Here is a 25,847-nt window from a genome sequence, read left to right as displayed (position 1 = left end):
ATCTATTTGCACACTACTGACCTACATTATTCATGTGTCTGTATGTTTCAGGAATTGAACTGCAAGCATTTTCTTTGGTCCCTTCTGTCCTATTATGCATTATCACTTACATTGCAGCATGCAGATAGGCATCGTATTGTAGCATGCACAGGGGTAGGCAGCAGCAGCAAGGCTGGTAGGTGACATAATCACACACAGGAACTTAAGCCCGATATACACTCCTTGCAAAGGAGCCATCTCTTTTGTGCAACGCTATGCTTTAGTGTGAGAGGTCCCGGGTTCACGCCCGCCCTCTGCCCGTGTGTGGATTGCCTCACCCTGTGTGATGCGCCTGCCTGCGTTAACTGAGATTGTTACAATATTAAGGGAGTGTTTCAAATATTGGATAAACAGTATAAATATTTTGATTGAAAATAAATCTCCATGACAGAACCATTTGGTCAGAGAAATTAAGAAGATTGGAAATATCTCAACAGTAACTGCCCTGTGAAAAAAAGGGATAGCCCTAGCACAATATCTTTCTGCAGTAAAAGCAGAAACCAGTACAACGTGCAATACTATTTACATGCTCTTTGCTACATCGCCAAATAAAGGAATTAAATCTTTTGTTCATGAACTTGTTTTTCAAGACTTGCCTGACTGAAAAGTTGTCAATTGGAGGTTCGTGGCTCTGGATCAGAGCAGAGCGTCATTTGGTTCTAATCTAAGTTTTTCGATTTCGTTTGTTCCAAGCGGTTTAACTTGGAGCTGTTTTTCTAAATGAAAACATAAAAGATGACCAAGAACTAAGGCCAAGGCTGATGTCATGCTCAGCTGGGTAGAGTCCAAACAAATCCAAAGAGAGTGCTGTCACTCAGCAGGTTGGGAGGGAGGGGGCAACATGGAGGAAAGTGTAATCGCAATGTAAATGTTCCAATTACAGCCATGGGAACTGAGTTTACACACTACATCAGTCTGAAGGATGAACCAGGTACTTGTTTCCCTTTTCTGGGGGTCAGAGTCATGGCAGGTATTTCAATTTTTGGTCCTGTTTTTATGCAGCACACTGTACATTACATGTTCATGTCATGCTACGTCATGCTGTCTCTGTTTAAGAGACTCTGATGCTCATTTCATGCAGTACGAGTTTGGTTTAGTGCTTGGTTCTATTTTTTTGGCTCTTCAACTACCTTGTGGTACTGTACAGGAAAGTGAGCAAAGCATTCTTACTAGAATCCAAATACTCAATTCCACTGAAGCTTAACTGTAGTTTGCTGTTAGGAATAATGCCTGGATGGCAAAGGGGAACTGTAATGCAAATGAATACAGAACCATTTCAACAGAAAACATGTTAACTAAAGCTTTTGATGCATTTTCAGCCTCTCCTTGAGCTGTATAGCATATAAAAACCACTAAAACAAATGAACATTGAATGTATTGGAGCTCTCTTCCGTGGCGCTCTGTGTGCCATCCTGTCCTTGACTCGCTCTATAGTCACACATAGTAATCTATTGAGCAGATGTCCCCTTCCTATATTATGTAGCCATTGTTTTGTTATGGCCGCCCTTTTTTGGTTTAAAGGCTTAGGCACACAAAAATACTTTTTTCAGTTTTTCCTTTTGTTATTTTTGCACCAGAACATTTTGCATTCCGACATAATTCACCCTGCCGGCGTTCACTGGGGTGGCTGTCAACGATATGACGTAACAGGGGCGCCAGAAAGGATCCAATATGGCAGAGGCTTACATTTCCAGTTAACCCAGAAAGCTGACAAAAAAATTGAAACACTGGCCAAACGCTTGACTTTTTAACAAAATTGGCAGTGAGACGCATCTGTTATGCATACAGAGCCTTGTTTTTTTGAGTACAGCTCCCCTTGAAAGTAAACTGACAAGAAATTTTTTGGAAGATATAAATGAATGCAGTGTCTGTTAATTAACATGCAAGTATATATTGTCTGTACAGTGGTATCAATCATCATTAAAAATGACTGGCTTTTTTAAGATCTGGGAACTAGATGGTATAATCCACATCTAAGCAACATGTCTTATTTTAAGGATGGCACCGTAGTGAATGTCTTAATCTGGTTTTGAAATGCTTTTCTGCTCCATCTGTCAAAACTTGTGCTGTGCAGCGAGTGGTGCATTCCTTCTGGCAGACATAACCCATAGACCCCCTCTACATCTGAATCACGTATATGAAGATTCATCAAAGAAAGAAGTTTCTGTATCAGCTATAGAGTGATTACACTGAATTCCTTTTAAATGTGTTTACCTCCCAGTGGGCAGTAATCAACTTATCAAAATGAAGTAGACCTTATAAATGAGATAGACCATGCTTATACAACATATTGGATTCTTGACCATACTGACTTTTTGTTTAAATATATTTCTAAGAAACAGGAACCCAACTATATCCATAGAAATGATTAATACAAATATTAAACAAGCCATTACTGCTTACTTCTGTAGACTGTGGTCTTTAATACATCTATCAAAAAGTGATATGTTTTATACACCTTCAGATTTATGATGACACTTTCCTTTTTCAATTTTAAAATTAACGTGTTCTTTTTGACAACTCTTCTTCAAAATATTCATTTATGAGTCACATCTCAGTACAAAGGTGCAATACCTTCCAACTTAACAATAAAATAGAAGGATCTTCATGTATAAAGTCAGGAGGACCATACAAGGCAATTCTTTTCACTGGCAAAACAGATCATTTTAAATTTGGGAATACAGCCCAAAACAGACATTTGAAAAGGAAAACTACAATTTCAATAACAAAGCCACCTGCTAAGTTATGACTGCATGGGATGTTGTGAATAGCCTTACCTCACGACATTTAAATGAGTATTGTGAATTCAATATTTAAAAAAAGGCCACAACCAGAGATCTATGCAAAATTCAGTTTTTTAAATTATACTTGTATTAACAGCGTGTCCGATTTCTTTTACTCACAATAAAAAGGTTGGCTTATAAAAGTCTTTCACTTAGAGAGACCAGCAACAGTTGAGAAAAATGCAACTATGGCAATCCTTCTCCCTTGGAATTTAAACGGTAATGAGGCAAGACTATAAAATCGACCTGTGCGACAATCGCAAGAGTTGCACTGTCTCGCAGAAGCAATCTAAACAGAAACACACAAGATATTAGCAACACAGACCCAATCTTGAATGAAGTGCCTCTTTTCCGATTTCTGTGACAATAAGTATTAGTCGTGATTGTAAAAGATACAGTAGTTTCCATAAATAGAGCCAAAAAGCAAACATTTTGTCCTGCACGAGGAATCCTAATTTGTACTGTTTGGCTGACGTTACGCTTTTTATCTTTATCCGTAATTAGAAAATATATCTATTTCTCCATTTTGTAGTTCATTAAAGGTTTTATAGAGCATTTAACAGCTTTCGATTCAGAGGTATTTGTTTAGTCTCATTAGTGGTTGACTCAGCCTATAATGCACGTTTAAAGTTAGTATTATGAGCTTCATTGCCAAATGACCTCCTGCTGGAGAAGAGTGGGGATCTAATTTTGGAGCTTAATTTGAGTTGGGCCCAACTGAGCGGCTTGGTTCACCAAACTCCAAAGCACTTTGGCTTGGATTGCCTCGCCAGCAATTGCTGCTAAGCACACAAGAAAATGAATATTTAAGGGAATATTTTTTTTCATAAGACTTGGAATTCTCAGCTTACTGCAGCAAACCTATTATTGCAGTAAAATTATAACACACACAAAATAGTTCAAACCGCACTGGTAATCGGACAGCACCCAGTGTCCAAACCCAAGAGCAGATTTATAAGTTCAGTGCTTGTTTTGAGGAGCATAGGGGTGCTTGGTGGTTATTTCTTCTGGAAGAATCCCATAATGGACGCCTGTTTGGTTCCTTTATTGGCAGATGACTTCTTTTGACTCTTCTTGTCCTCAGCTTTTTTCCCGCCTGTTGCTCTCAGTGGGGCTGGCTGCATTGACAGTTGTTGCTTATTGGACTTCACAAAGTCATCCTCACTGTCTGAATAAGATTCGCTCTCGTACACCTTCTCAGTTACTGAAACAGTAAAAAAAAAAAAAAAAAAAAAAAAAAAAAAAAATGTTAGTAACAGAAAACCCACTCAAGCCTTACTGCAGAATACTCTCTTCTGATGCTGTCTAGATAATGTAAACTACACAGCTAACTCACTGACCCTGCATTCTTCAACGCACTTGCTACCCATTTATGGAATAAGTTACAATTTACTAGCATAACAGTGGCTCTCTGATTTTAAGTCAGCTGCCAAAAGCATATTCTAGTATAGACAATACTTATACTCATCCAAGACGATGCGATAACCAATAGTGATGCTACCTGGCTCAACTTCCTTTTAGGAGGTGTTCCATGTGTTCTAAAAGGTACAAGACCCCTTTAATGCTAGCCCCCTTAATGCATCAACCCTAGCATAACTGATTTATAACTATTCCATATACAAGACAAAAATGCTGGCGGATTATAAAATCCCTAGGGAAAGCAAAAAGTACAAATTGACCGGCTTCCAACAAATATTTTAATGGTGTGCTGGTTGTTCTGTAAATTGATATATGTTTTAATTTCTATTTAGTTAAACAGATTTTCTTTGCTTCTCTTGGGGAAAAATATATTACTCTTTTGAGAGGTGGCCATGAATTTTAATCTAAAGAAGTGACTGCCAAACTAACTCATAAGTCAACACAAAGTGCGTTCCATTCTAGATGGGTGCAAGTTCACAAAAAGAAATCTATGTATATTTGTTTTTCTAAATATACAGTAGAAATGAGTACCAGTAAAAAATAAGTTACGCTTACTAATCACGTTGCTTTTTTTATTTCTCTGTCTGATGAGTAATGTCATGCTTTTATTTCAAGTAGTCCCAGCATCCACTGTTAGCTTGCATATGTAGTAACATCTATATTAACAAAACAAAACTGGATTTCTATCCAGCAAGTTTTCAGGTATTAAAATTGAGAAGTTTGGTGCATTTACTGACCGTATGTGCAAACAAAAAGCAGACTTGAGATTCTGCTGGGTTGTGATGCTAAGAATAAACCTTTATTAGGATTTGTTCTTAAAATGTTCTTTCGTTAGCATATACCACTGCCGACTGCATATTATTTAATCCAAAAGATGTGAGGTTTGTGGAATAGCCATAAGACAGGTACACCCTTGTGAACCTAGACACCTAATGTATTTTCATACATTCAGCTATCCCAGAAAAATGGTCTGTACCGCCACATTTAATGTAGTGGTACTTGTGTTTGGTTTCTCTGGGCAGTTATTAATAGCTGCTCAAATATAAAGCTGGGTCCAAACCTGAGCGATCAGCTGCATGCAGCCGAGTCTCTTATATGTGGATGTCCCTGTAACCAGTTGCTTGAAGTAGAGCCGGGCTCTCCTTTCCAAGCAACCTCCTGAGCGACTTCTGTAGACATAGGTGATCACATGGCAATTAGCAAACTCATATAATGCTGACTGCACTATAATGCGGCTTGCATATCCTGTCATAAAGAAGCGCTCATTTTAAAAATGTAGGCAATTAAATGGTTTCGTCCATCTTTTACGTGGCTTTGTTTTTTTCTTTAGGGAATATGGCATTTAAAATAACAGCAGCTGAAAATATAAGAACAGCCAACTATTCCTCGTTAAGTACTGGACACATCACGACCAAAAAAAAAGTGTCACCTCAGTTGTCCAAAAAAATAAATAAAATACAATTCTAAACATGTAGACACAGGTCGACAAAAGAAAAAAAAAAAGTAAACTCAGTTATCATAAAAAAACGAAACTTGTAAATGTGGGAACCTTGCTGCACAAGTAATTGTTCAGATGTGGACACAGCAATTTCGGGAGCAATTGGGTTGTGCAATTGATCACTCAGGTGTGGACCCGGCTTAAGAGCCTGCAACTTATGTTCAGTATTAAACAGAATACAAATCTGTATTTTAGGACAAAACATACATCTCTGAACAGATCCAACAAGGGTGTCCTACAGGCATGCTGTGGGATCTAAAGCATACCTGGACATTTATAAAAATGATCCACTAGAGACATGGGCAAAACAGCCAAACATAAGCACAGAGTAAACAGCTAGTTTAACGATAAAAAGACAACATTACTGGGTGATGCTGAAACAGTGCAATCTGCTCCATGACTTGCTGTTTGATTCGGGGATCAGACTTCCCTTTAAACCATGTCTTGCAAGCTCACAAGCTTCTAAGAGAAACATGCTCGGAGCTCTGATCAGATTAGATTTGCAGTTATTTCGTTTCTGTTTTGGAAAAATGATGATTGGTGAGCTCCAAGCAGAGGGCGCCATGACCTGTGTGGGCTACAAGATAAACAATCTGGAACTGAAAGCTGGCAAACAATATCTGCCGCTTGGCCTGAAAGTACCCTCTTATCCTAATTTTCTGTGAAATGATGTCAGTGGGGATTTTTTGTCAAAGGCGCTGGCAGAGGTTTTAGCTTTTTTATTATTCAAATTACAATATGTAATCCTTTTCATCATCATCTAAAAGGCTGTGATCCACAGAAAATATTTCTGATATCTAGGATTGATGTTACAACTGCCTCTGGGGTAGTTTACGGAGAGGTACTAATAAAGAGATTTAATGATATGTGCATTTAACGTGACAGTGGACTAAGAGAGAAGCTGCACTATCAAGCTACCCTATATATCAGCAGGCAGTCGAAAAGATGCAAGCGGCGAACTACCATGTGCAAAGTACATTGTCACTTCTATTTATAAAAGCACTTTCAATTGCGGTGTGTCACATCTCTTCTCTGTTACTGTGCACCGCTCTTACTGTTTTACTGAGACATACAAGCTGGAATCGGACAGTGGGAGGCTCAGTTCAGAAACAGGCTTGGTTGCTGGTTACACAGCTAGAGAACAGTCAAGGTTAAGAACTTGAATATAAAAAGGACATAAACAACTATTCCCAGACATCGGTGTTTCACACACTGTTCTCAATGGGACTGTTAAAAAATAGGGAAAAGTGTGACATTAATATCTAATAAACAATAACAAGAAAATGGATGCGACAAGAAATGTCATAAATTAACTCTCCATTGATTAACCCCTTCACTGCTATGGGTTTTTCCATCCCTACTGCTGGAACAGGTATCTAAAGGAAACCAGTAACCTATATATTGTTTTTTTTTCCAGTACAATCTCAACATTTCAATGATATAATTTACATGGGTATATCTACTCAACTGATTGAGATATTGCAGATTAAATGGGGGAAAAAAATGAAAAATTACAATTTCTGTGCCACTTTAAAGTCCTAAAAAAGTATTTTTCTAACACAGTAAATAAATCGCATGTGTCTTGCACTGTAAATATGTTAATTATCTATGGAGGAAAAAAAAAAAAATAGGAGTAAGTATGTTTCTGTCATGGCTGCGTCAACACTTGTATTAATAAATAATAAACATTTAAAACAGAACATTGTCTGGACAATATGTAAACTCTACATATATTTAAAAGTAGGCATAAACTAAATTCAAAATATAATTTTGAAAGACTAGATCCCCCTACACATGTCCTAATGTTTTGTAAGCGATTACTCACTCACAGCCTTTAGGGCACCAACATATTTTCTAATATTATTATTACTGTGGCTGGTGCAGCATAGCCTGGGACAGTATACAGCAATCAATAACGATTGATTAGTTCTGAAAGGAAAATAAAATGGCAAAAATATCTCCTGTGTGCAGCCGTCAGGATCTGCTCAAATCAAACCATGATCCGAAATATAAAACTCTTCAGTTTGTTTATTTGACTTACTGGATTCCAGACTGACCAACACAGAGAAATCCTAGAGGCCAGTTTATGCATCAATCATTAACTGTTTGATTGATGTGAACAATCCACCATTCACACATTGAGAGACTAAACCCTCCCACATATCCTAAAATGTCGGAAGCAACTGGTCAAACACAGCGTGTCCAGGCACTGAGTTACTATTGCATATGCCACGGTATAACAGAGACAACATACAGTAATCAATAGCGATCGATCAGTTCTGAAAATAACTATTGAAAGTAAGATTAAGTTTACTAAAAATAGGTCCTTAGATACCCTAAATCTTGCATCAATCAAAATTTGCACCAATCAAAGCACTATAAAAAACATAATACAGACCTTTTTGTTTCTTTGTTTGACTTCCGCATCCGACATTGAGCAACACGGCAAAATCAAATACAGGGCAGTTTACACGTCAATCATGCATTTTTTAAATGACGGACTGATACACCATTCACGTATTTTGAGAGCGTAAACCCTTCTACACACTCTTTAAAAAACAAATGTAAATGATGGGATGCTCACGGCCGGCGCTACAGTGTGATTTGCGTACGCCGTACGCCCCCAAGCACTTTATGAGGACATTTTTGCCCCCTAGCACTGAAAGGGTTAATGAACTTTCTGGAACGATAAAGACTGCCAGATGCTGTCAATAAGCGAGAAACAAGCCTGATAAATACAACTGGGAATTGAACCAAACAGAGAGGTTTTCTAGGGTTATCCCATTGTAGGACAGAACTGTAATATAATAATGTTCTGCCAATTAAATTCCAACACTTCAGAATAATCAAGACATTTTGATACAAAAAATGTTTCTAACCTAACGATTATATTGCTTATTTTCTTACCAATGCAGCCTTCTTCATCCAAAGAGGTCTTAGACTTGAGAACTCTCCTCCTCTTCCTTCTCTTGGCACCTCCAGCATTCTGTACAGGGAGCATATTAATGCATAAATGACAGTAATTCATCGCATACGGTTCTGTATCAAAACTGATGATCACATTCTAATTTGGGACCTAACACTGCTGAAACAGCAACCATTTCTGATATTTTCTTAGAAGGGTTTATCCTACAGAACAACAGTTCAACGATCATTAAAACTGAAAAGGACTTTATTTCTATTATGTAACTCACAATCAAGTACAAATTACATTTGTCTCTTACATAATGGTTAAGCTTGCATGGAAAACACATACTGTACCGATACCCAACATGGTTTGCCTAATAAAAAAAAAAACAAAAAAAAAGATTTCCTCAATATCCTTACCTCAGTGCGTGTCGCAGGCTCCCTCTTGACTTCTGCTTCAGGGGGTGGAGAGGGGGTCTTCACATCACGTGCTTGTGGGGAGTCTGGAATAACTGTCATACAAAAAACAAAGTTTATAGTGTTATGGGCAAATACAATAAGGCATGTCATGGAATATCTGCTGTTAGGTTACATATGATTTAAGTTCAGAAGCTGGAGAGCAGAAAGTAATATATATATATATATATATATATATATATATATATATATATATATATATATATATATATATATATATATATATATATATATATCATCGATATGAATACTTCCAGTATATCTATTTAAATTTCAAAAAAAAATTACATCGCGTCAGAGGAATGAGAGCAGGTCGGCGACGACAGGCGACGCCAAAGAATATAAGAGGAGGCTTCTTCTTCTGGCTCTCTGATTTCTCATCCTCACTGTCTGAGCGCTCCAGCCGCTTCGCCTTACTGCTCAAAAGATGAAATAGTTTTTTCTTTTATTTTTTATGTAGCCCTGGGACTCTGACATTGCATGGTTAGTTCTATGAGTAAAGTAAAAAACAAGTCCTTAAATCATTTGGAAAACAACAAAAAGATCCATTATACACTAATATATATACACTAATATATATATATTTTATCTTTTAACAGACAGATTACTGTCTCAATGCAGAAATGAAGAAATACAGTGGTTTTAAATATCCCACTTTATACGATTAGATCTTGGTATGGAGGCAATGGGCTTGGATATCACCTATACTTCACATTGCCATGGGCTTCTTTTCTGCTCAATTTTTTTGGAACAATCATATTGAGGCGATGATATTTAAAGTCGATCCACTATTTGCAAAATATACAAGAATTTGTTTTCAAAAGCATTTCAATGAATCTCAGACCAATCAGGCTGGAGAAAGCAGAAGGATAGCGAAACAGGAGTCCTCACATTTTACTGTCCTTTCGTTTTTTCGGGGCTGCTTCAGAAGTCTTGGGTTTCTCCTCTTTGACAGCCGGTTCTTGTTTTGCAGCTGAGCTTGAAGATGGCTCGTCCTCCTCTTTGGAAGCCGGGGAAGCAGCACTGCTGGCTGCTTCTTCTTTTATCACCACTTCTGCAGTCTGTGGGGATGGTTTGGCCTTTCCTGGAGACATTGAGAGGGGAAGCATTTACCTTTCATTTATTATTAAGGTTATTTGTTTTTTGTATTGTTCAAAAGCATGCACTGAAAGCATTACTATGTACTCAGACTCCCAAGACAGGGAGATTCAATAAAGTTAGCTACAGCGTGTGTCTATAAGAACTAAACAATAATAATAATACTCACTTGATGCAGTTTTTCCAAAGAAGTTACTCATGGCACTACCTTTGCTGGTTGGCTTACTGTTCGATGCCTCTGCCTGGAACAAGAAAACAGAATTATAGTTCATTTATTGCATTATAAGCAGTAAGTAAAGATAGGAGTGTTCTCAACTCACATGTTTTGTTTTTTTAACCTAAAGTGTTTTTTAGCTAATTAAATAATTTCCTTGATCTTACCCGTCATATTTGCTATAAAATGGGTTTCATGGAATTATTCAATTAGTACGTGTAGAAAACAATTAATGCTGCTATGCATAGCACATGAGGTTGCTTGACATAAAAGCAGTTCTAGCATATTTTGTATTGTAGCAACCTACAGCCCCAGAATCTTCTTTGGCTTCTGTTTTCACTTCTTTGCTTGTCTCGTGGTGCTTGGAGGCTGCTTTGGATGCAAACATTCCCATGATCCCCTTGGGCTGCTGGGTGGCTGGTTTTAGAGCAGATGGGCTGTGACCATTCATGGAAAGCTTGCTGGCATCCTGCTGCCCCTCTGAGGCTGGGGGTGTCCCTTGAGCAATCTCCTGCAAGCGAGAGATCTCAGCAGAGGACCTGGGGACTGCACTGGCACATCGGATTGCGCTGTACCTGTCAACAGAAAAAACGTCCAGGACATGCTCAGAAAAATCTCACTGCCTTTGGTTGTTAAAAGAAATGAAAACAAGTTTATACAGATTTGTATTGTTAGTAGCAATGTTAGTGGCAACGTCCCTTTAGCAACGTATTAAACTAAAACAGAGGTGTACGATACATCCTTTAAACCAATTCACACTACCCGCCAGTAAGTAAGTCATCCCACAGGCACGGCTGCCAGATTGGCGGTTTTCCAGCCAAATTTGGCTTATTTTTAAAAAAACCAGCGGGTAAATATTGTCTTTGGCTGTTTGGCAATTTCTTTTGGCTATTTTTACAATGCATGTTTTTTTTTTCTATTCCTTTTCATTATGAGGTCATCATATATCAAACCCCCCCCCCTCCCTTGTTGTTTTTAAAAGTAAAAACAACAAGACCCGTCTTGTACTGAACATTGCAATCTTTAGTTGAAATATTTACAATCTTTGATGCAGCTTTTTCATTGAAGACATTTAAAAAGAAATCACGTAGCTCTATGCAGTGTGTTCAATGGGAATTTTCACAGGGAACTACATAGAAGACGGCATAGGTACATTTCACAGAAATCGCGAAATCTGTGATAACTGGGAAAAAGAGCCTTATTTATTATGAATGAAGATCGACAGTGCAGAGATACTTCCCACCCTGTCATTCTGCATTAACTGTCATTTAAACGGATAGTAAGCAAGGCGTGGAAGCTGGGTATCAAATGGCATCAAATGGCATTGCCAGGACTCACTTGCTGCAGATGCTGAGGTTCTCTTTGATGGCATCGTAGTCTGTGTTGAAAAGAGGGTCACTGTCCTTTAGCACCACTTTCTGAATGCTGTACACATGGACGCTGGCTGTCACAGTCATCTTGGATTTTAAACCTGCAAAAAAAAAGAAAAGAGAGATTTCTAATGTACTACAAAAAATGATGCAGGAAATAGTGCTTAATCCAGTAATAGTATTTTTAATGATTTGCTGTAGTTTCACTTTGAATCATTTGCAAAGCAATTGACAACACAGTAACTGTGGGTCAATGAAGCAGTAATACACCATGCAGAGAGAATTACTAATTATAAGCCAGTAATAACACTGAAAATGTACAGCTCTTATTTGTGCCTGATGGTAATGGGGTCTTTGACAGGTTAACAGAGTTCATTCAATGTCTATACACATATTTACAGTATACAATGTCAAGATTTTATTAAATATATTCTCAATAAATGAGACACAGTAAAAAGAACATTATTGTAAAACTTGCCTTCAAGTTGATCTTCTCTCACTATTGCCACCTTGTGACACTGGAGAAAAAAAGTGTGATTATTTTTTTAAAAACCATGGAGGGTCTGTTTTTAACTAGAGAAGTAATTGTGAGGACAAGATTCCCTGTATTACACCATCACTGTGGCATCCAGGTATTTTTCACTCAAAGATATGTGTTAATTAGGCATACACCTATTCACTCGTTTGACCTTCAAGGAGTCATTTAACATCTTTGTTACTTTTAGTCATTTTTACCAATGGAATAGCTTCCCTCAAGCAGTAGTACTGATATAGCAATATCTGCCAAAAAATCAATTGACAGCATTGTTTCTTAGTACAGAAATGGTGCGGTGTGAAGGCGAATATATGTGATGAATATGAGATCACACACTGAGGGCTGCTCACCGTGTTACCGTTCTGTGTGAATTTCCCGGACACCAAATACGTGGCGTGCAGCTGAGTTCCAGAGCTCTCCTTACGCTTTTGTTCCAAGTAGTGGTAAAGCATCCTGAAGAACAAAATGATTAAGAATGGGGGTACAGCAAACCTTCTTGTGGAGCTGTGTAAAGATTTCAAGCGAATCACAAAGGGATTCTTAAGTTTGCTACTGGCTCACACAGTCTTCACATTATTGCCGTTTATTAACTACCAGCTACATTGGTTTATTGTATTGTGTAAAGATTCAAAAAGACCCGAGACCAAAAAGTTATTACTCACTGTTTAGCCTGGTTGACATGCACGCCAAGTGTGAGGCTCAGCCATTTGTAAGTCACCTAAAATATACAAAAACAAACTGAAGTACGGAGTGAAGGATTACACGATCTTCCCCACCCTTTTTCGTGAACACTGCATAAATTAGGATTCCTTATAATACATTTAAACTAAACTGGAATTAGTATAATCCACAGGGATGACATTAAACAGCGTTTAAGTATTTTAAGAACTGTGTAACAAGTTAATAGTATTAGCCATTGTTAAAAAGGCGCTGTTAGATCTATCTATCTATCTATCTATCTATATATATATGTAAAGAATCAAACGCATACATACTATCACGTGCAATTCAGTCATAATTTTGATGAAATTAGTTGCCGACAGAAGTACACAGATTTAAAACTAGTCATGTTATCTAATTTAATTTTTCTCCAAAGGTAATGGGCGCACATAACCAGGTACAATTATTTTGACATAAGGTGTAATGTACAAATCGTGTTATTTGCGAGAAGCAGTCAAGACGTAACCTGAATAATATTTCAATAAACGACAATATAATATACATTTACAATTTTGTTTTGGTCATTGACGAACTCATCGATATTCTCCAGGTATAGATCATCCATTGTATCGGCAAATTGAGTTTTTATAAATGTAAGGGTTTTTTTTTTTTTTTTTTTTTTTTTCTTTCTTGAACCCTCCTCTCAGGGCTGCTGTTTCTATCTTCAGGCGGGAATGTATTTTTCTTCTTCTCCGGTCCCCATGCAGGTTTGAGGTCACGGGGGCATGAGGGAGTTTCCTTAGAAACTGTAAACAACGAAGACTACGGCGAGTCAAAGGGATCAAACTTTTCGAACTGCTAATTTCTTCCTCGGCAACAGGATAGTTGGTATGTTTCTTATTCATGCCACCCACTGGTTCATTTTGGCAGTGCAATGGATTTTACAGAGTTTGGACAACTCCGATTGGTAGCATGCAATGTAAACGGTCTATGCCACACGCGATTGTCCATTTGGCTGCTGTTATGGTTGCACGCTTCTACTAAGTAGAGTTAGTCTTTTCAGTGCATTTTAACATGACCTCTTCAGCTTTACATAGTTTATCCAACTCGGTTCATACTTTACTGCTTGCATTTGCACCAGACCCAGAATTCCATGGTTTTTAAGAAACATGACACTTTTTTATTACGGTAAACAACAATTAAACAAATATGAACGGTTTATTGAGTTAATAATTTACAACACAAGTGTATCTACAGTAGAGTAACACCTGATAGTTGTGGCTTCAGCCAAGTGGTGATGTTCAGTATTGAAATGGGCTACATTAAGACTTCCAGCACCTTCTGTCGCTGGCTTGGTCCTCACATTGTATGGGATTAATCATGATATTAAATGTGTCCAACCCTGATATAAACTCCAACCTTGAAAAAAATACCTTAAGCCACCTCTTAAAACCTCGAGGGCAATGTTATCATTGACAAAAGTGAGAATTGAGTTCAATTTAGCCTGTGAGTATTTATGCGATTAAGTTATTCCAATGGTATTTTTCAAGTTTTCAGGGTAACTCATACTATACAAAAATAACTACCAGTACCTGCTATAATAACAAAGATCTATGGATATACAACACTGCCATATTCAGAAAACATAAAGCATGCAGGTGAATACAATAGAAAATAAAAAACTACAGGAAAGCAAAGCTTGATATATATTTTTATTTGTGGGTGAAAATATTTAAAAAGTTGCAATCATTTGTAACTGAAGACAGTAAGTACTCTTATTAAACAAAAAGTGAAAGCTGATTGTATAAACTGTTAATAGGAACATGCAATTGGAATCAGCTGATGCAAAGCTTGTGAATGTTTCTAGTACCCATGTGTTTAAAACACTGCAGCTGAAGTGGAAAGGCCAGAGAACGCTGCAGAAACCAAGAAAGACATGGAGGTTATGAAACAGCTCCAGTCCCACAGCCACAATTAAGGGCTGCTGTTGTTAAACAGCTGTGCTTTATTAGCAAGCTGATAAGAAGTGGATAGAGTAATTATTAAAAAGGCCGGTATTGTATTAAGTGCCAGGGAGGAGGTTTGTTCAGTTTCCATTAGATTCTTGTAAGCGACTGGCAGGGGTCACTGTCTTCAGCAGACTAAAACAAGACATCAAAGGGAAGCACTCTAATTCTGTGGAGCTGTTCATCTTAATAGGATTTGTGATACGCAGCACCTGAAAAAGCAAAGGTGAAATATATCAATATGTTTGTAATTATCTGTTTGAATTGGACATCTACAAACATTTTATCAGGATAAAGCCACCTAATTTCCTGTAAACAGTCACAGTGCCACTCTTTTTAACAATCACTGCCCCTTCAGCCCCAAGACATATATATATATATAGTTTTTGCCAACTTCCCAACGTTTCGATATGTCAAAGGAAAGTGTGTTTGAAAACAAATCTATTAATGTGTTTGTGATATGATTTACTACACAGTTAATGATGTAACGATCTACTTTTCCATTATATTCAACTCTTCAGGCATCATGGTATTGAGTCTATCACAATACTGCTAATTGCAGGTCATCCATGTTATGTTATATAACATGCATGTCTGCATGGCTTTCCTCAAAGCTTATTTCAAATGTATACTTACACAAATCCTTTAGCACAGCCAAAAGGTCCAAAAGGTAACTCCGCAGGCAGGCAAGCTACACGACAGCTCCCCCTGTAGCTGGAACAACCCCAAGGCAGGCTTGTGACGACTCCTACTTCACCTGCAGATATACAGTTCAAATAGGTGGATAACTCTACTGGTTAAACACCTTTCTTTTTCCATACCCTGATAAAAGAATTGAAAGTGTAGTAAAGCATATTGAAAGTTATAGAAAAATATAGATAAATGACATTTACAATACAATATTGAACAAATACGCTTTAATGCATTATAAATAGTTTAATAGTACTCATCATAGTTCCTTGCTACATTTCTTTCTTTACAACGAATAGACACAATGGTAAACATTTTTTACCTTCGTTTTCCACCTCCTAAGATCAAAACGCTGTTTTAAAAAAATGGCATTTTCATTTCTGTGCTTGCTCTTCAAGACTTGCTTTCATTACAATTAAAAAAGTAATCACCAATATGTATTATAAAAGTAAAAGGGATCCATGCTTATTAATGAGGCTAGTGCTAATAAGAGGAAAGAAAATCGATTGTAAAGCCTGTTCAGCACTCCTTTAATATACTGTGCCTATAGGAAGCCTAATCAAGCCCATATATATATATATATATATAGCTGGCATACAGCCACACATTAAGACCTAATATAATCAAAGGATTAGATACGTATATGTTCAATAATTAATATTGAAGTATTCCGAAGTTGTGTCTTGCATTACCAGTTCTTACTCAGTTTAAAACAAAAAAGCTTGTTTATACAATACTTTAATTGTATGATTCTGAAAAGAAAGCAACACTAATGCAGTACATTAAAAACATCCATAAAAACAAGACAAAGCACTGCCTAATATCACCTGTTTACAATTCAACCATGTACTCTGAGACTAACTATACACACAGCCATTGAAATGGAAAAATTAAACTTACAAGTGATTGCCAAGAATGCAAATAGAACCAAGAGAATGACGTGTTGACAGTTCATGGTCGATGATGGTCAGGTATCTCTAAAACTGCTTTCCTCCCTACCTCTAGTCAACTGCAGCTGATTTCTTTTAGTCTTAAAGAAGAGGGAGGACCAGAATGATGCTACTGCTGCTTACATGCGTATAACCAATTCATTGCACGGTGGGAATATAACTAAGCTCCTGTCTGACTTAATCACATTGAGAGAAAAAGAGGCCCCTTCATCTATTAAAATGTCTTTGGTACTACTTATCATGGGACACTCATTTACTCTAAAGAATAGCTACAGTGTACACAAAATGAGTTTCTCCTGATGTTGAAAATGTAGGACTGATGTACACCAGAAAGCATAACAAAAGACTATTAATACATTTTTGGTGGGAGACGTTTAAAAATGGTATTTGATACAAAAATATAATACTGCTGATCAACATTCTTTTTGAAGACAGGTCTTACCGTTTATTTTGAATTGATATTAATCGTTGTATTTAGACAGGTTTATTACTGGTTTTGTGATTTAAAACCTTAGGTTAAGAGTTGTCACTCTGTAGATGAAGGGGCTGACGATGGGAAGGATAACGAGAAACTTCAAATACAGGAACACCTGGAGGGTTTGAGGCACATTCTTTCAGTTCACACACAAGTAAACGGCCTGGAAACTGATGGCAATAAGAAAGATCAGGTCTCCTCTGCCTAGCTTTTCCCAAGACTTTTCCCAAGATCAAAGATCTCTTGCACACCAGAAACACCTTGCCATAGAAATACAAAATTATAAGCACTGGAATCCCTATGTTGGTTCCTATGGTAACCGGCCCATATATCTCATTGATTGTAGTGTCAACACAAGACAGATTTCTCAGCGAAAGATTCTCGCAGTAGAAGCTTTCTAAAATGAACCCACATAGTGGAAGACGCAGGTGGAAAAGTACAACAACTAGAACAATTGAAGCAGATAGTAAGCATGCCATCAACAGGAGCTTTAAGACCAAGCAAGGTGTCATTGTGCTGTGATACAGTAGAGGGTTACTGATTGATTCATATCTGTCATAGGCGATCACAGCCAGAATGGCAAATTGAACAGATTGAATGGAGACAAAACATCTGAAATAAGCAGTCTATATAAGACATAATCCTAACCCATGCAATAGAGTAATACAAGAGTTTGGGGTAAAACACACTACTGCTAAACATTTCATTAACAGACAGACTGCATATAAAAATATACATGGGCTCATGGAAGCTTTTCTCTAAGGCAATCACTGCAGTGAGATTGGATATAAACATCTGTAGGTACGCCAGGAGACATTTCAATTTCAACAGTGTGCTTAAAGATAAGTTACTTCTTAGAAGACTGGGTCTTTTTGGTGTCTGGTCATACACTAAATTACTTAGTGCTCTTTGTGTATAAAAGGTTTGCCGTGTTTGCAGGTCCAGTTATATGACTGACCCCCACAAAATTCCAGAAAAATATCCTAATCACCTGTCCATCTCATTAAATTAAACTTAGAGAAGGCCACAGTAGGTTTGCTACAATTAGTCCTTCCCCCATGACAAGCAAAAGAATAACTTTTTAATTGAGGGTAAGTGTTTTGGGAAAATGAACTACAGGAGCCAAACCAGTGGCTGAAAATGGCTAGGCTGCACAATAACTACACAAGGGAAGTCATTCAAAGTTTTGCAAAGCATGGCCTAAGTCAGATCTGAGCACTGCGATTCAACTAATCCTGGAATTAGACTGCTAATATGTTTACTGGTGCAGCCAGTAAACTGCACTAAGGTGCTGCTTGAATTGAAACTTCATGAATCCAACAGGAAACAACAGACTATTAGGAAGCCTATAGGAAACTACTGAGTGTGGAGAATGTCTAAGACATTGGAAACCTGTCTTACAGCATGTAACTCTCAAAACTGCTTCATCACCACCATGTTATATAATTTGTAGGTCCTTGTGTATATTAGAAAACTAATTTTTTTTAACATCAAATTCAGTTTCAATTTTCCGTCCCTTGGTCATGAAAATCACATTACAGGCCCAATTAAATAAACATTTTAACTTGATAAAAACACCATTCCAAGGAAGATTTACCAAACCACTTTTGCTTGATTTGTTTCATTAAACTAGAATGAGATGTCATGTAACTAAGTACACTAATCCAGGAGTCTCCTAAACACACCTCCCTAAAAGATATATCAGGAACCGCAGATAAGATATACATCCTACTTGTTGTCTGCCATATAGAGAATGTAAGTGATGGTGAAATGTAAATATGGGGGGAAACGGGAGCCATGAAAATACATCTGAATAACTTGAGCCGGAATAAAGGGAAGCATTATAGCACTTTTAGTGCTGTTCAAACTGAGCATTTTTAGCTGAAAACCTTAAGGGAGCAGTAATTTCCCCAGAGCATTCCCCTCCAAAGAAACAAGTGTGTCAATAAGCAGGGTTACTGACAATCTAGTGCACTTAAAGCAAATGATGCCAAAAGGGACAAGGTTAAATATGATATTCCTCAACTGCGGTGTGAAACGCAGGGGGAGACAATTACTGTAATCCAATTACTGCATAAAACTGCACCCGTCCACCTGGGTTTAAGCTGAGAAAAGGCTGAGAGGGTGCACTGCTATCATTATAGCTACATTAGTGGACAACATGGTCACACAGGGGAACAGGCTAGTACTGGTGTAGAAACTTCTGCAGTCCAGCTTCATTTACTCCCCAAACACTTACTGTAATTTAGAGAAGAATACATATTTAAAAATATGTAACTAGGACCGCATCTTGTAGATTTTTTTTTTAAATAAAATAATATGCAAATCTTTTAGCAAATTATACTTTATGGTAAATATTAGATGTATTGCAACAGCTATCCCGAAGTATTTCGTGGTAAATATGCTTGTTATGTTCCTGTTTCTTCCTACTAGTGTGCATTTCCTATGCTTATTAATTTTACTATACTTTAACAATATAATATATTAATACATAATCTTTAAAATAGTACTTACAAAAAAAAAAACTATCTGAGTGAGAATTAAACACTCTTTCTATTTACTGAATATTGTCCTTGAAAGTGTAAATGCCGCTCACAGTGCAGCAAGTGTTCTTGTGCTTGTTAATAAAGTTATCAGTTGACAAGTGAAGGATCAGCTGGATTAACATGGCTGCGCCCTTAAAGATTGTAGCATTTGGATGAAATTTGGTTTGGTGACTGATTTTCGGATAATAAATGGTTCAAAAGGTATTTTGAAAAATTAAACCTTATTAAAAACTAATACCACGCTAGTTCTTTGAAAACACTGTATTTGTGTAATATAAGTCGTTCAGGTCTCAATACCGTCTGAGGCAATGTCGTGCCCTTTTAAGTTTGTTTTTCATCTAGTTCAAACTTGTATTTGATGGCTAAGGGTATTCCTCTAATATAATAACAATATATTGCTTAGTACCCTAAAGTGCTCGTCAGTAAAGCAGTCTATACGTATCGTGTGAGCACAGAAGCTTCCACATGCAGGCAACTTCTACTCGGCAGGAGCTTCGTGATAAGGTCAGTGAAGAATAAATTAAGCTACCAATCATTTTTCTAATTGAGAAAGGATGGTGCATCTAGTTTTATATTACCTTTTGCAATACAACAATTGGGTTTAACTTGCTTGCGACCTGTCAAGTCCTCCTTAAAACCATGGAATCGTTGTTATTAATCTAAAAGTTTAATTGGTGTCAGTACAGTCCTAGATGTCAAAACCAAAGCTTTTAGATTTTTTTTTTTTCACTTGTTTCTTTTTTTTCATTTGCAGCACCTTGTTATGAGTGAAGCTGAGGGGTTGCTGCTCTTTGTAAACATTCTGGATAGTGCATTGTTTTTATTCATTATCCTTCATCACTGGATCAGCACACTCAACAGGAGCAGGACATATATTATTGATAACGAATATGACTCAAGACCAAAGCATAGCTTTCACAGCCAGGGACGGAGACACGTTACAGTATACGAGTCTCAGTCTCATAGAACAACAAGGAGCATGCACTGAACAGATTTATATGTGACTTAACTCAAAGCTGATGATGAAAAGATATATATTTATTAGTTGCTAAAAAACATAAATAATGACTCTTCCAAGGTCAGCTGTTAGGGTGGTTAACTTGGGACAGATTCCTTATGGACGTGCCCTGCAGGTCCAGCAACACTACGTCCGTCAGCACCTGGATTCTCTCACCTGCCCCCACGACCAGCGGCCAAACACCCTCCTCTTGTGCGAGCACCGTCCAGTGTACACCGTCGGCATCAGGCAAGCCCCTTACCCTTCCGAGGAGGAGGAGAGACTGAAGGGCCTTGGGGCTGATTTCTTCCGGACTCGTCGGGGTGGACTGATAACCTTCCACGGCCCCGGGCAGTTAGTGTGTTACCCCATCCTCAGTCTGGGCTGCTTTAAGAAGAGTGTCCGCTGGTATGTTTGTGAGTTGGAGAGGACTGTGATTAACCTGTGCAGTAGGTTTGGGATCAAAGCTTCTACATCCCCTGACACAGGGGTGTGGGTAGGGGACAATAAGATATGTGCTATTGGTAAGTATTGGTTATCATTTAGAACGACTAAGTAATGCAATACAAGGTTCTCTGAAGCACTTATAAACACTATATTTTCTTTTAACATTAACCTGTAGTTGGGTATGAACTGGGATCCCTAATTGTTAGGCTTTTCCTCCACTGATGCATTTCGACAAGGCCGTGGCATTTGTAAAACTTGGTAACAGAAAAACCTTAAAGATATATGACATGTTGAGATGTGTTTTTTACGTGAAGGGCTTCAGTTATGATAATGTTCTGGGAATATTCCAAGTTTCTGTTTTCCCATTTCGAGTCTGTTTTTAACTCACTTTGTTTGCTGTGTACAAATGTAAACAAAGAGCCACACCAACAGAGTCAAGCTGGAATTCATGTATTATATTTCATATTTCATATTTTGCTACTTAGTAATTCAGTTTAATACCATTCTTTTCAGGAATACACTGTGGAAGGTACATCACCTCGCATGGCTTAGCGTTGAACTGCAACACTGACCTGACCTGGTTTGAGCATGTTGTCCCCTGTGGGATTGTGGGTAAGGGAGTTACCACCTTGAGTCGGGAACTGGAGAAGGAGGTTTCTGTCTCGGAGACCACTCAGCCCTTTCTTGAAGCCTTTGCAGAGCAGTTTAACTGCACTCTGTCTTTTCAAGAAACTGAAGGTCAAAAAGAATAAATGATCCTCATGAACAAAAATACGCACAAAGCATTTTTATTTTTGAGCCTGTGTTGCCTTATTTTTTGTAAAGCATAAGATTCCCAAATCAACTTTTTTCCCCCAAGCCTCTGCCTTAAAATTTCTCCTAATATTAGAAACAGAAAGGATTTGAAGATGCAGCATCCATGTGAATGTCTCTAGGAATGCATCCCTGTCCTCATGTTGTCATTAGGTGATATCAAATCCTAACTGTATTGTTTGGTGCAGTTTGAATTACCCGGACTGCACCGTTAGATCCTTTGCTGCCATCTGCTGCCATAAAATTATATTTCAGTTTACAGTCAGTGGATAGCGTTTTAGCCAAAGCGACAGATGGAACTTGATTTGATTGCTGCACTGTACAATAGAGAGTACCGGTCATTATTACTGCTTGTAAAATGTGACTTGTACAAAACCTTAATATATATTTTTTTTAAATCATTAATATTAATAAAACATGTTTATATAGTCTAGGACTGTTGTTTATCTACACAAAACAAATGAACGTTATTGAATATTATCACCAGCCTAGTCCACCAAGCACATAAAGATTGGCCTGTGATCTTTTCTGCTGTCACCCTTTAAATGTCTGTAGATCTGACTTCTAAATTACCAGGTAACTCTTCAACAACTGAAGTGTTATCATTTTATTGACAGAAAGGGGTTTGCATGTTGGCTGCACTTTACAGTGGTCTTTGTTATATGCCTCAGACACACATACAGTATTCTGGCATGCCAGAGTTCTAATAGGAAATACAGTGCTTATTACTCCATGAGGAAACTAGCACTACTAAGAAAATTACTAAAAATATCTGTGATTTACATAGATGGCTTGTTTTTTTTCCCTATAAAGGGTTAACTGAAATGCTTGGGGGTGGGAATTTGTTTTGCAGTGTTTTTAGTGGGTGTATTTGTTCTGCGTGTGTGTGTGGCAGCATGCTTATAGGTAGCACTAGTTATACACAAAGGATAGACTCGTGAGAGCCTGCGGATCATTTCACATTTCATGGACAAGGTTCTTGACAAAGAAGAAAGACACATCTGTAATCAGGTAAAGCAGAATCATGCCTGTTTCATTGATACAGCACACAGTTAGATACATTAAAAGTAAAACATCAATTGATCCAGTACTTATAGCAGGTGATCAGAGTTTGTAATTTTGCACAGTATATATATATATATATAAAACATTACTTAAGTTAACATTACAGCATCTGTTCCATGGCTATTTGATTGAGGATGTTCTTTGGTTTAGAAGTATGTGTGTTAGGGTTTACACATCCAAATAAAATCACAGCTTTTTGTCTTCTCGGAATTAATTCATGCAACATGTGAAGTTTTTGTCAATGTAAAGATTTGAATTGTTTAAAAGAAATTGCACAGTAGTTGATCTGATGATACTTACTCACTATAATTACATTTCTCTAAACTAAAAATAGCATTTAAAAACATGAATACATATAATAAATAGAAGCAGAGGAACAGCGGAGTTTGATATTTGTAAATGAAACGGTTGTTTTAATGAATAGTTCTGTAAATGAAAGGCGGGGGCGGTGTTGCCAGCACAAATCTGATGCTTAAATAATTTGCACTTGAACACAGATCATTTAGTGTAAAGGGTAATGTTATCCCTGGTATGTATTTTGTAAAATGACAAACTGCACAGTTGCTAGCTGCATGGATTATGAAAGGGATGATAGTTCAAATCATATAGCAATTTAACCTTTAAACCAGAAACACCATAAAATAGGGCAATGTAAAAAATAAAACTATAATTTGTGGCTATTGAAGCTACATGTTCTCTTTAATAAATCCAGAACACTCTCAAGCTTCTCATTAGTTATAGATGCTTTCATTTTCCAGACTTAAGTTGTTTTTTTTTGTTTGGTTTTTTTTAACTCCCTGCATGTTCATTTCACTTTAATGGAAGTTGAATTTCATGTGGGAACTTCTAAACAATTATCAAAGAACCCCACACTTTGGCGATAATCTAACTACTTCAGAAGGTGCATAGAAGTGTTTGCACACCTTCAAGTGGTTAGATTAGCACAGAACTGAAACATTACAATGGACCTATTCAAAGGAAACATTCTATAGTAAATAAAAGTTTATCAAAGGCAATGTAATGTGAACAAAAAAACCCAGAAAAAGTAAACATGCCACAATCACGGTGGAACACAATACTGAATTATTGACTGTGTATCGCAGAGGCTAGTATTTGTGGTTGCTGTGTTGGATGCATTTTTCAAGTGTGCTCAACTATTCTTGAAACAGTTTAATTTAATTGTATTGATCAGGAATTTGATCAATGCACCTGCATCACCAGTTACATGTTATTCCACAATGTCAGTACTGTAGTGCTGTAGTTCCCCTTTGTAAAAGCACTGTAAAAGCATGACTCATTGTAAAATGAGAGACATGCACAAGCTCAATCAGCAGCTAAAAAGGGGAAATGGCTAATAAGTTAACGTCATGCACTTCCCTCCAGTATGTAGGTTACATAACGTATGTGCGGTTTAAAAAAAAAAATGTACAGTTACTGCAAAAATGCATTTTACTCAAAATGTGATTGACTGCAAAGCATGTCGGGCAGTAGGGGAAGTAGCTGGTTATTGACAGGAAAGAAGAAGCTGAAGTGGGGAGTGCAGATTTCTAAGCATGGTATGGTTCAGGAGATTCATTTTTAAAAATAAAATACATATTTACATGGATGCCAAAGAAACCCACACTTCTGACTAGTAAGATCTTTCTTTTCTGTATCTATAACCCCAAACTGTGTGTATCTTCTTTCACAGGGTTTCTCTTCCAGGCAGCATGGGCAGCCTCCATCACACACTGCGGCGCTTGCTCTCAGAATCTCATCTGAACAACACGCGGGTCAGCCCCTGTGTCAAATCCAATGACTGGCACTCTTCCAGGGCTGCTGCCCAGGACCACCACTCCTACATATACGTTGTTTTCATCCTTCTGCTCTTTGCTGTGATTGTGGCAGGCATGGTGCTGGGCTACATGAGGGTCAAAAAGGTGGATGAGGGACAGGACCCCTACAAGATATACAAACAAAGAATGGTCCCAGAGAAAGTATAAGCAGAACACACAACCTTTTTAAAACAACAAACTGCTCTTTTTTTTGCAAAGTTAATTCTGTTTATTGCAGATTCCAAAGTTCTTGAAATATCACATGTATTTAAATATATCAGTTCACTACAGAACTGTCTGGCTAAGTGCTGTCAAGCAGAAATATGCAGTGTGGTGGGCACAGCAATTACACCGTGTAACACATTTTTTTTTTTTTTTTTTTTTGTTCCTGGGTAGTAAGTGTTATTTCCTAATTGTTTATGCCTCAAAAGTATAGAAAATAGCTATTATTCCCCACAAACTTTGCTTTTGTGACCAGGACAGTGATATTTCAAAATATCACTATTTCCAATGTGAAAACGGGCAAATGTGTATTTACAGTATAATCGTAAATCTCGAAAAACTACTCACTTCTAAATCTTTTGTAGTCATTTTTGTATTACTTTAGTATAAATACATGTTAATTTGGATTCATATGTTGTTTTTTTCTGACTTTATGTGAACGAAGACACACATTTGCCCGTTTTCCCATTGGAAATTTTTTGAAATATCACTGTCCTGGTCACAAAAGCAAAGTCTGTGGGGAATAATAGCCATTTTCTATACTTCTGAGGCATAAGCAATTAGGAAATAACACTTACTACCCAGGAACAAAAATTGTGTTTCATAGGGTTTTTTGCAACAGTTCTGTACAATCCTACTCTAGTTGACATCTAGTGGCCGATGTATGTACTGCAGGCATTGTGATTGTAATTATATGTACTCTGAAGAAAGTATATTTTTAAAGGCATTTGGTTGTCTTCTTATAGATTTCTCTGACTTTAAAAGCCTATCATGCATTGTACTGGTACATCTTATTGTGACATCTTCCAATTTGCAAATTGA

The 25,847-nt window shown here is 37.4% G+C and overlaps 2 protein-coding genes across 5 annotated transcripts; one reads left to right on the top strand and one right to left on the bottom strand.

Annotated features, from left to right (window-relative positions):
• Nucleotides 1-1,596: 1,596 nt before the first annotated feature.
• pold3 (polymerase (DNA-directed), delta 3, accessory subunit) lies at nucleotides 1,597-13,776 on the bottom strand. The gene is made up of 12 exons (XM_041232595.1): nucleotides 13,569-13,776; nucleotides 13,003-13,058; nucleotides 12,691-12,793; nucleotides 12,284-12,323; nucleotides 11,774-11,906; nucleotides 10,743-11,010; nucleotides 10,391-10,463; nucleotides 10,015-10,207; nucleotides 9,417-9,539; nucleotides 9,067-9,226; nucleotides 8,647-8,725; nucleotides 1,597-4,026 (listed from the first exon to the last, which is right to left on the bottom strand). Exons 1-12 carry the CDS (start codon nucleotides 13,623-13,625, stop codon nucleotides 3,821-3,823), a joined length of 1,491 nt encoding a protein of 496 aa, XP_041088529.1. The 5' UTR covers nucleotides 13,626-13,776; the 3' UTR covers nucleotides 1,597-3,820.
• Nucleotides 13,777-19,773: 5,997 nt separating this feature from the next.
• On the top strand, nucleotides 19,774-24,842 carry lipt2 (lipoyl(octanoyl) transferase 2). 4 transcript variants are annotated; one of them, XM_041232570.1, is made up of 4 exons: nucleotides 19,774-20,171; nucleotides 20,422-21,188; nucleotides 21,625-21,723; nucleotides 24,680-24,842. In XM_041232570.1, exons 2-4 carry the CDS (start codon nucleotides 20,732-20,734, stop codon nucleotides 24,748-24,750), a joined length of 627 nt encoding a protein of 208 aa, XP_041088504.1. In that variant the 5' UTR covers nucleotides 19,774-20,171; nucleotides 20,422-20,731; the 3' UTR covers nucleotides 24,751-24,842. The 4 variants fall into 4 exon arrangements, with proteins under 4 accessions (XP_041088504.1, XP_041088501.1, XP_041088503.1 ...); XM_041232567.1 differs by lacking the exon at nucleotides 24,680-24,842 and having other exon boundaries at nucleotides 19,774-19,868; nucleotides 20,071-20,171; nucleotides 21,625-24,671; XM_041232569.1 differs by lacking the exon at nucleotides 24,680-24,842 and having other exon boundaries at nucleotides 19,774-19,868; nucleotides 21,625-24,671.
• Nucleotides 24,843-25,847: the final 1,005 nt, after the last annotated feature.

This window comes from Polyodon spathula, chromosome 30 (genome assembly GCF_017654505.1).
Source record: "Polyodon spathula isolate WHYD16114869_AA chromosome 30, ASM1765450v1, whole genome shotgun sequence".
Lineage (NCBI taxonomy): Eukaryota > Metazoa > Chordata > Actinopteri > Acipenseriformes > Polyodontidae > Polyodon > Polyodon spathula.
This window is presented reverse-complemented; position numbering and strand designations above follow the sequence as displayed.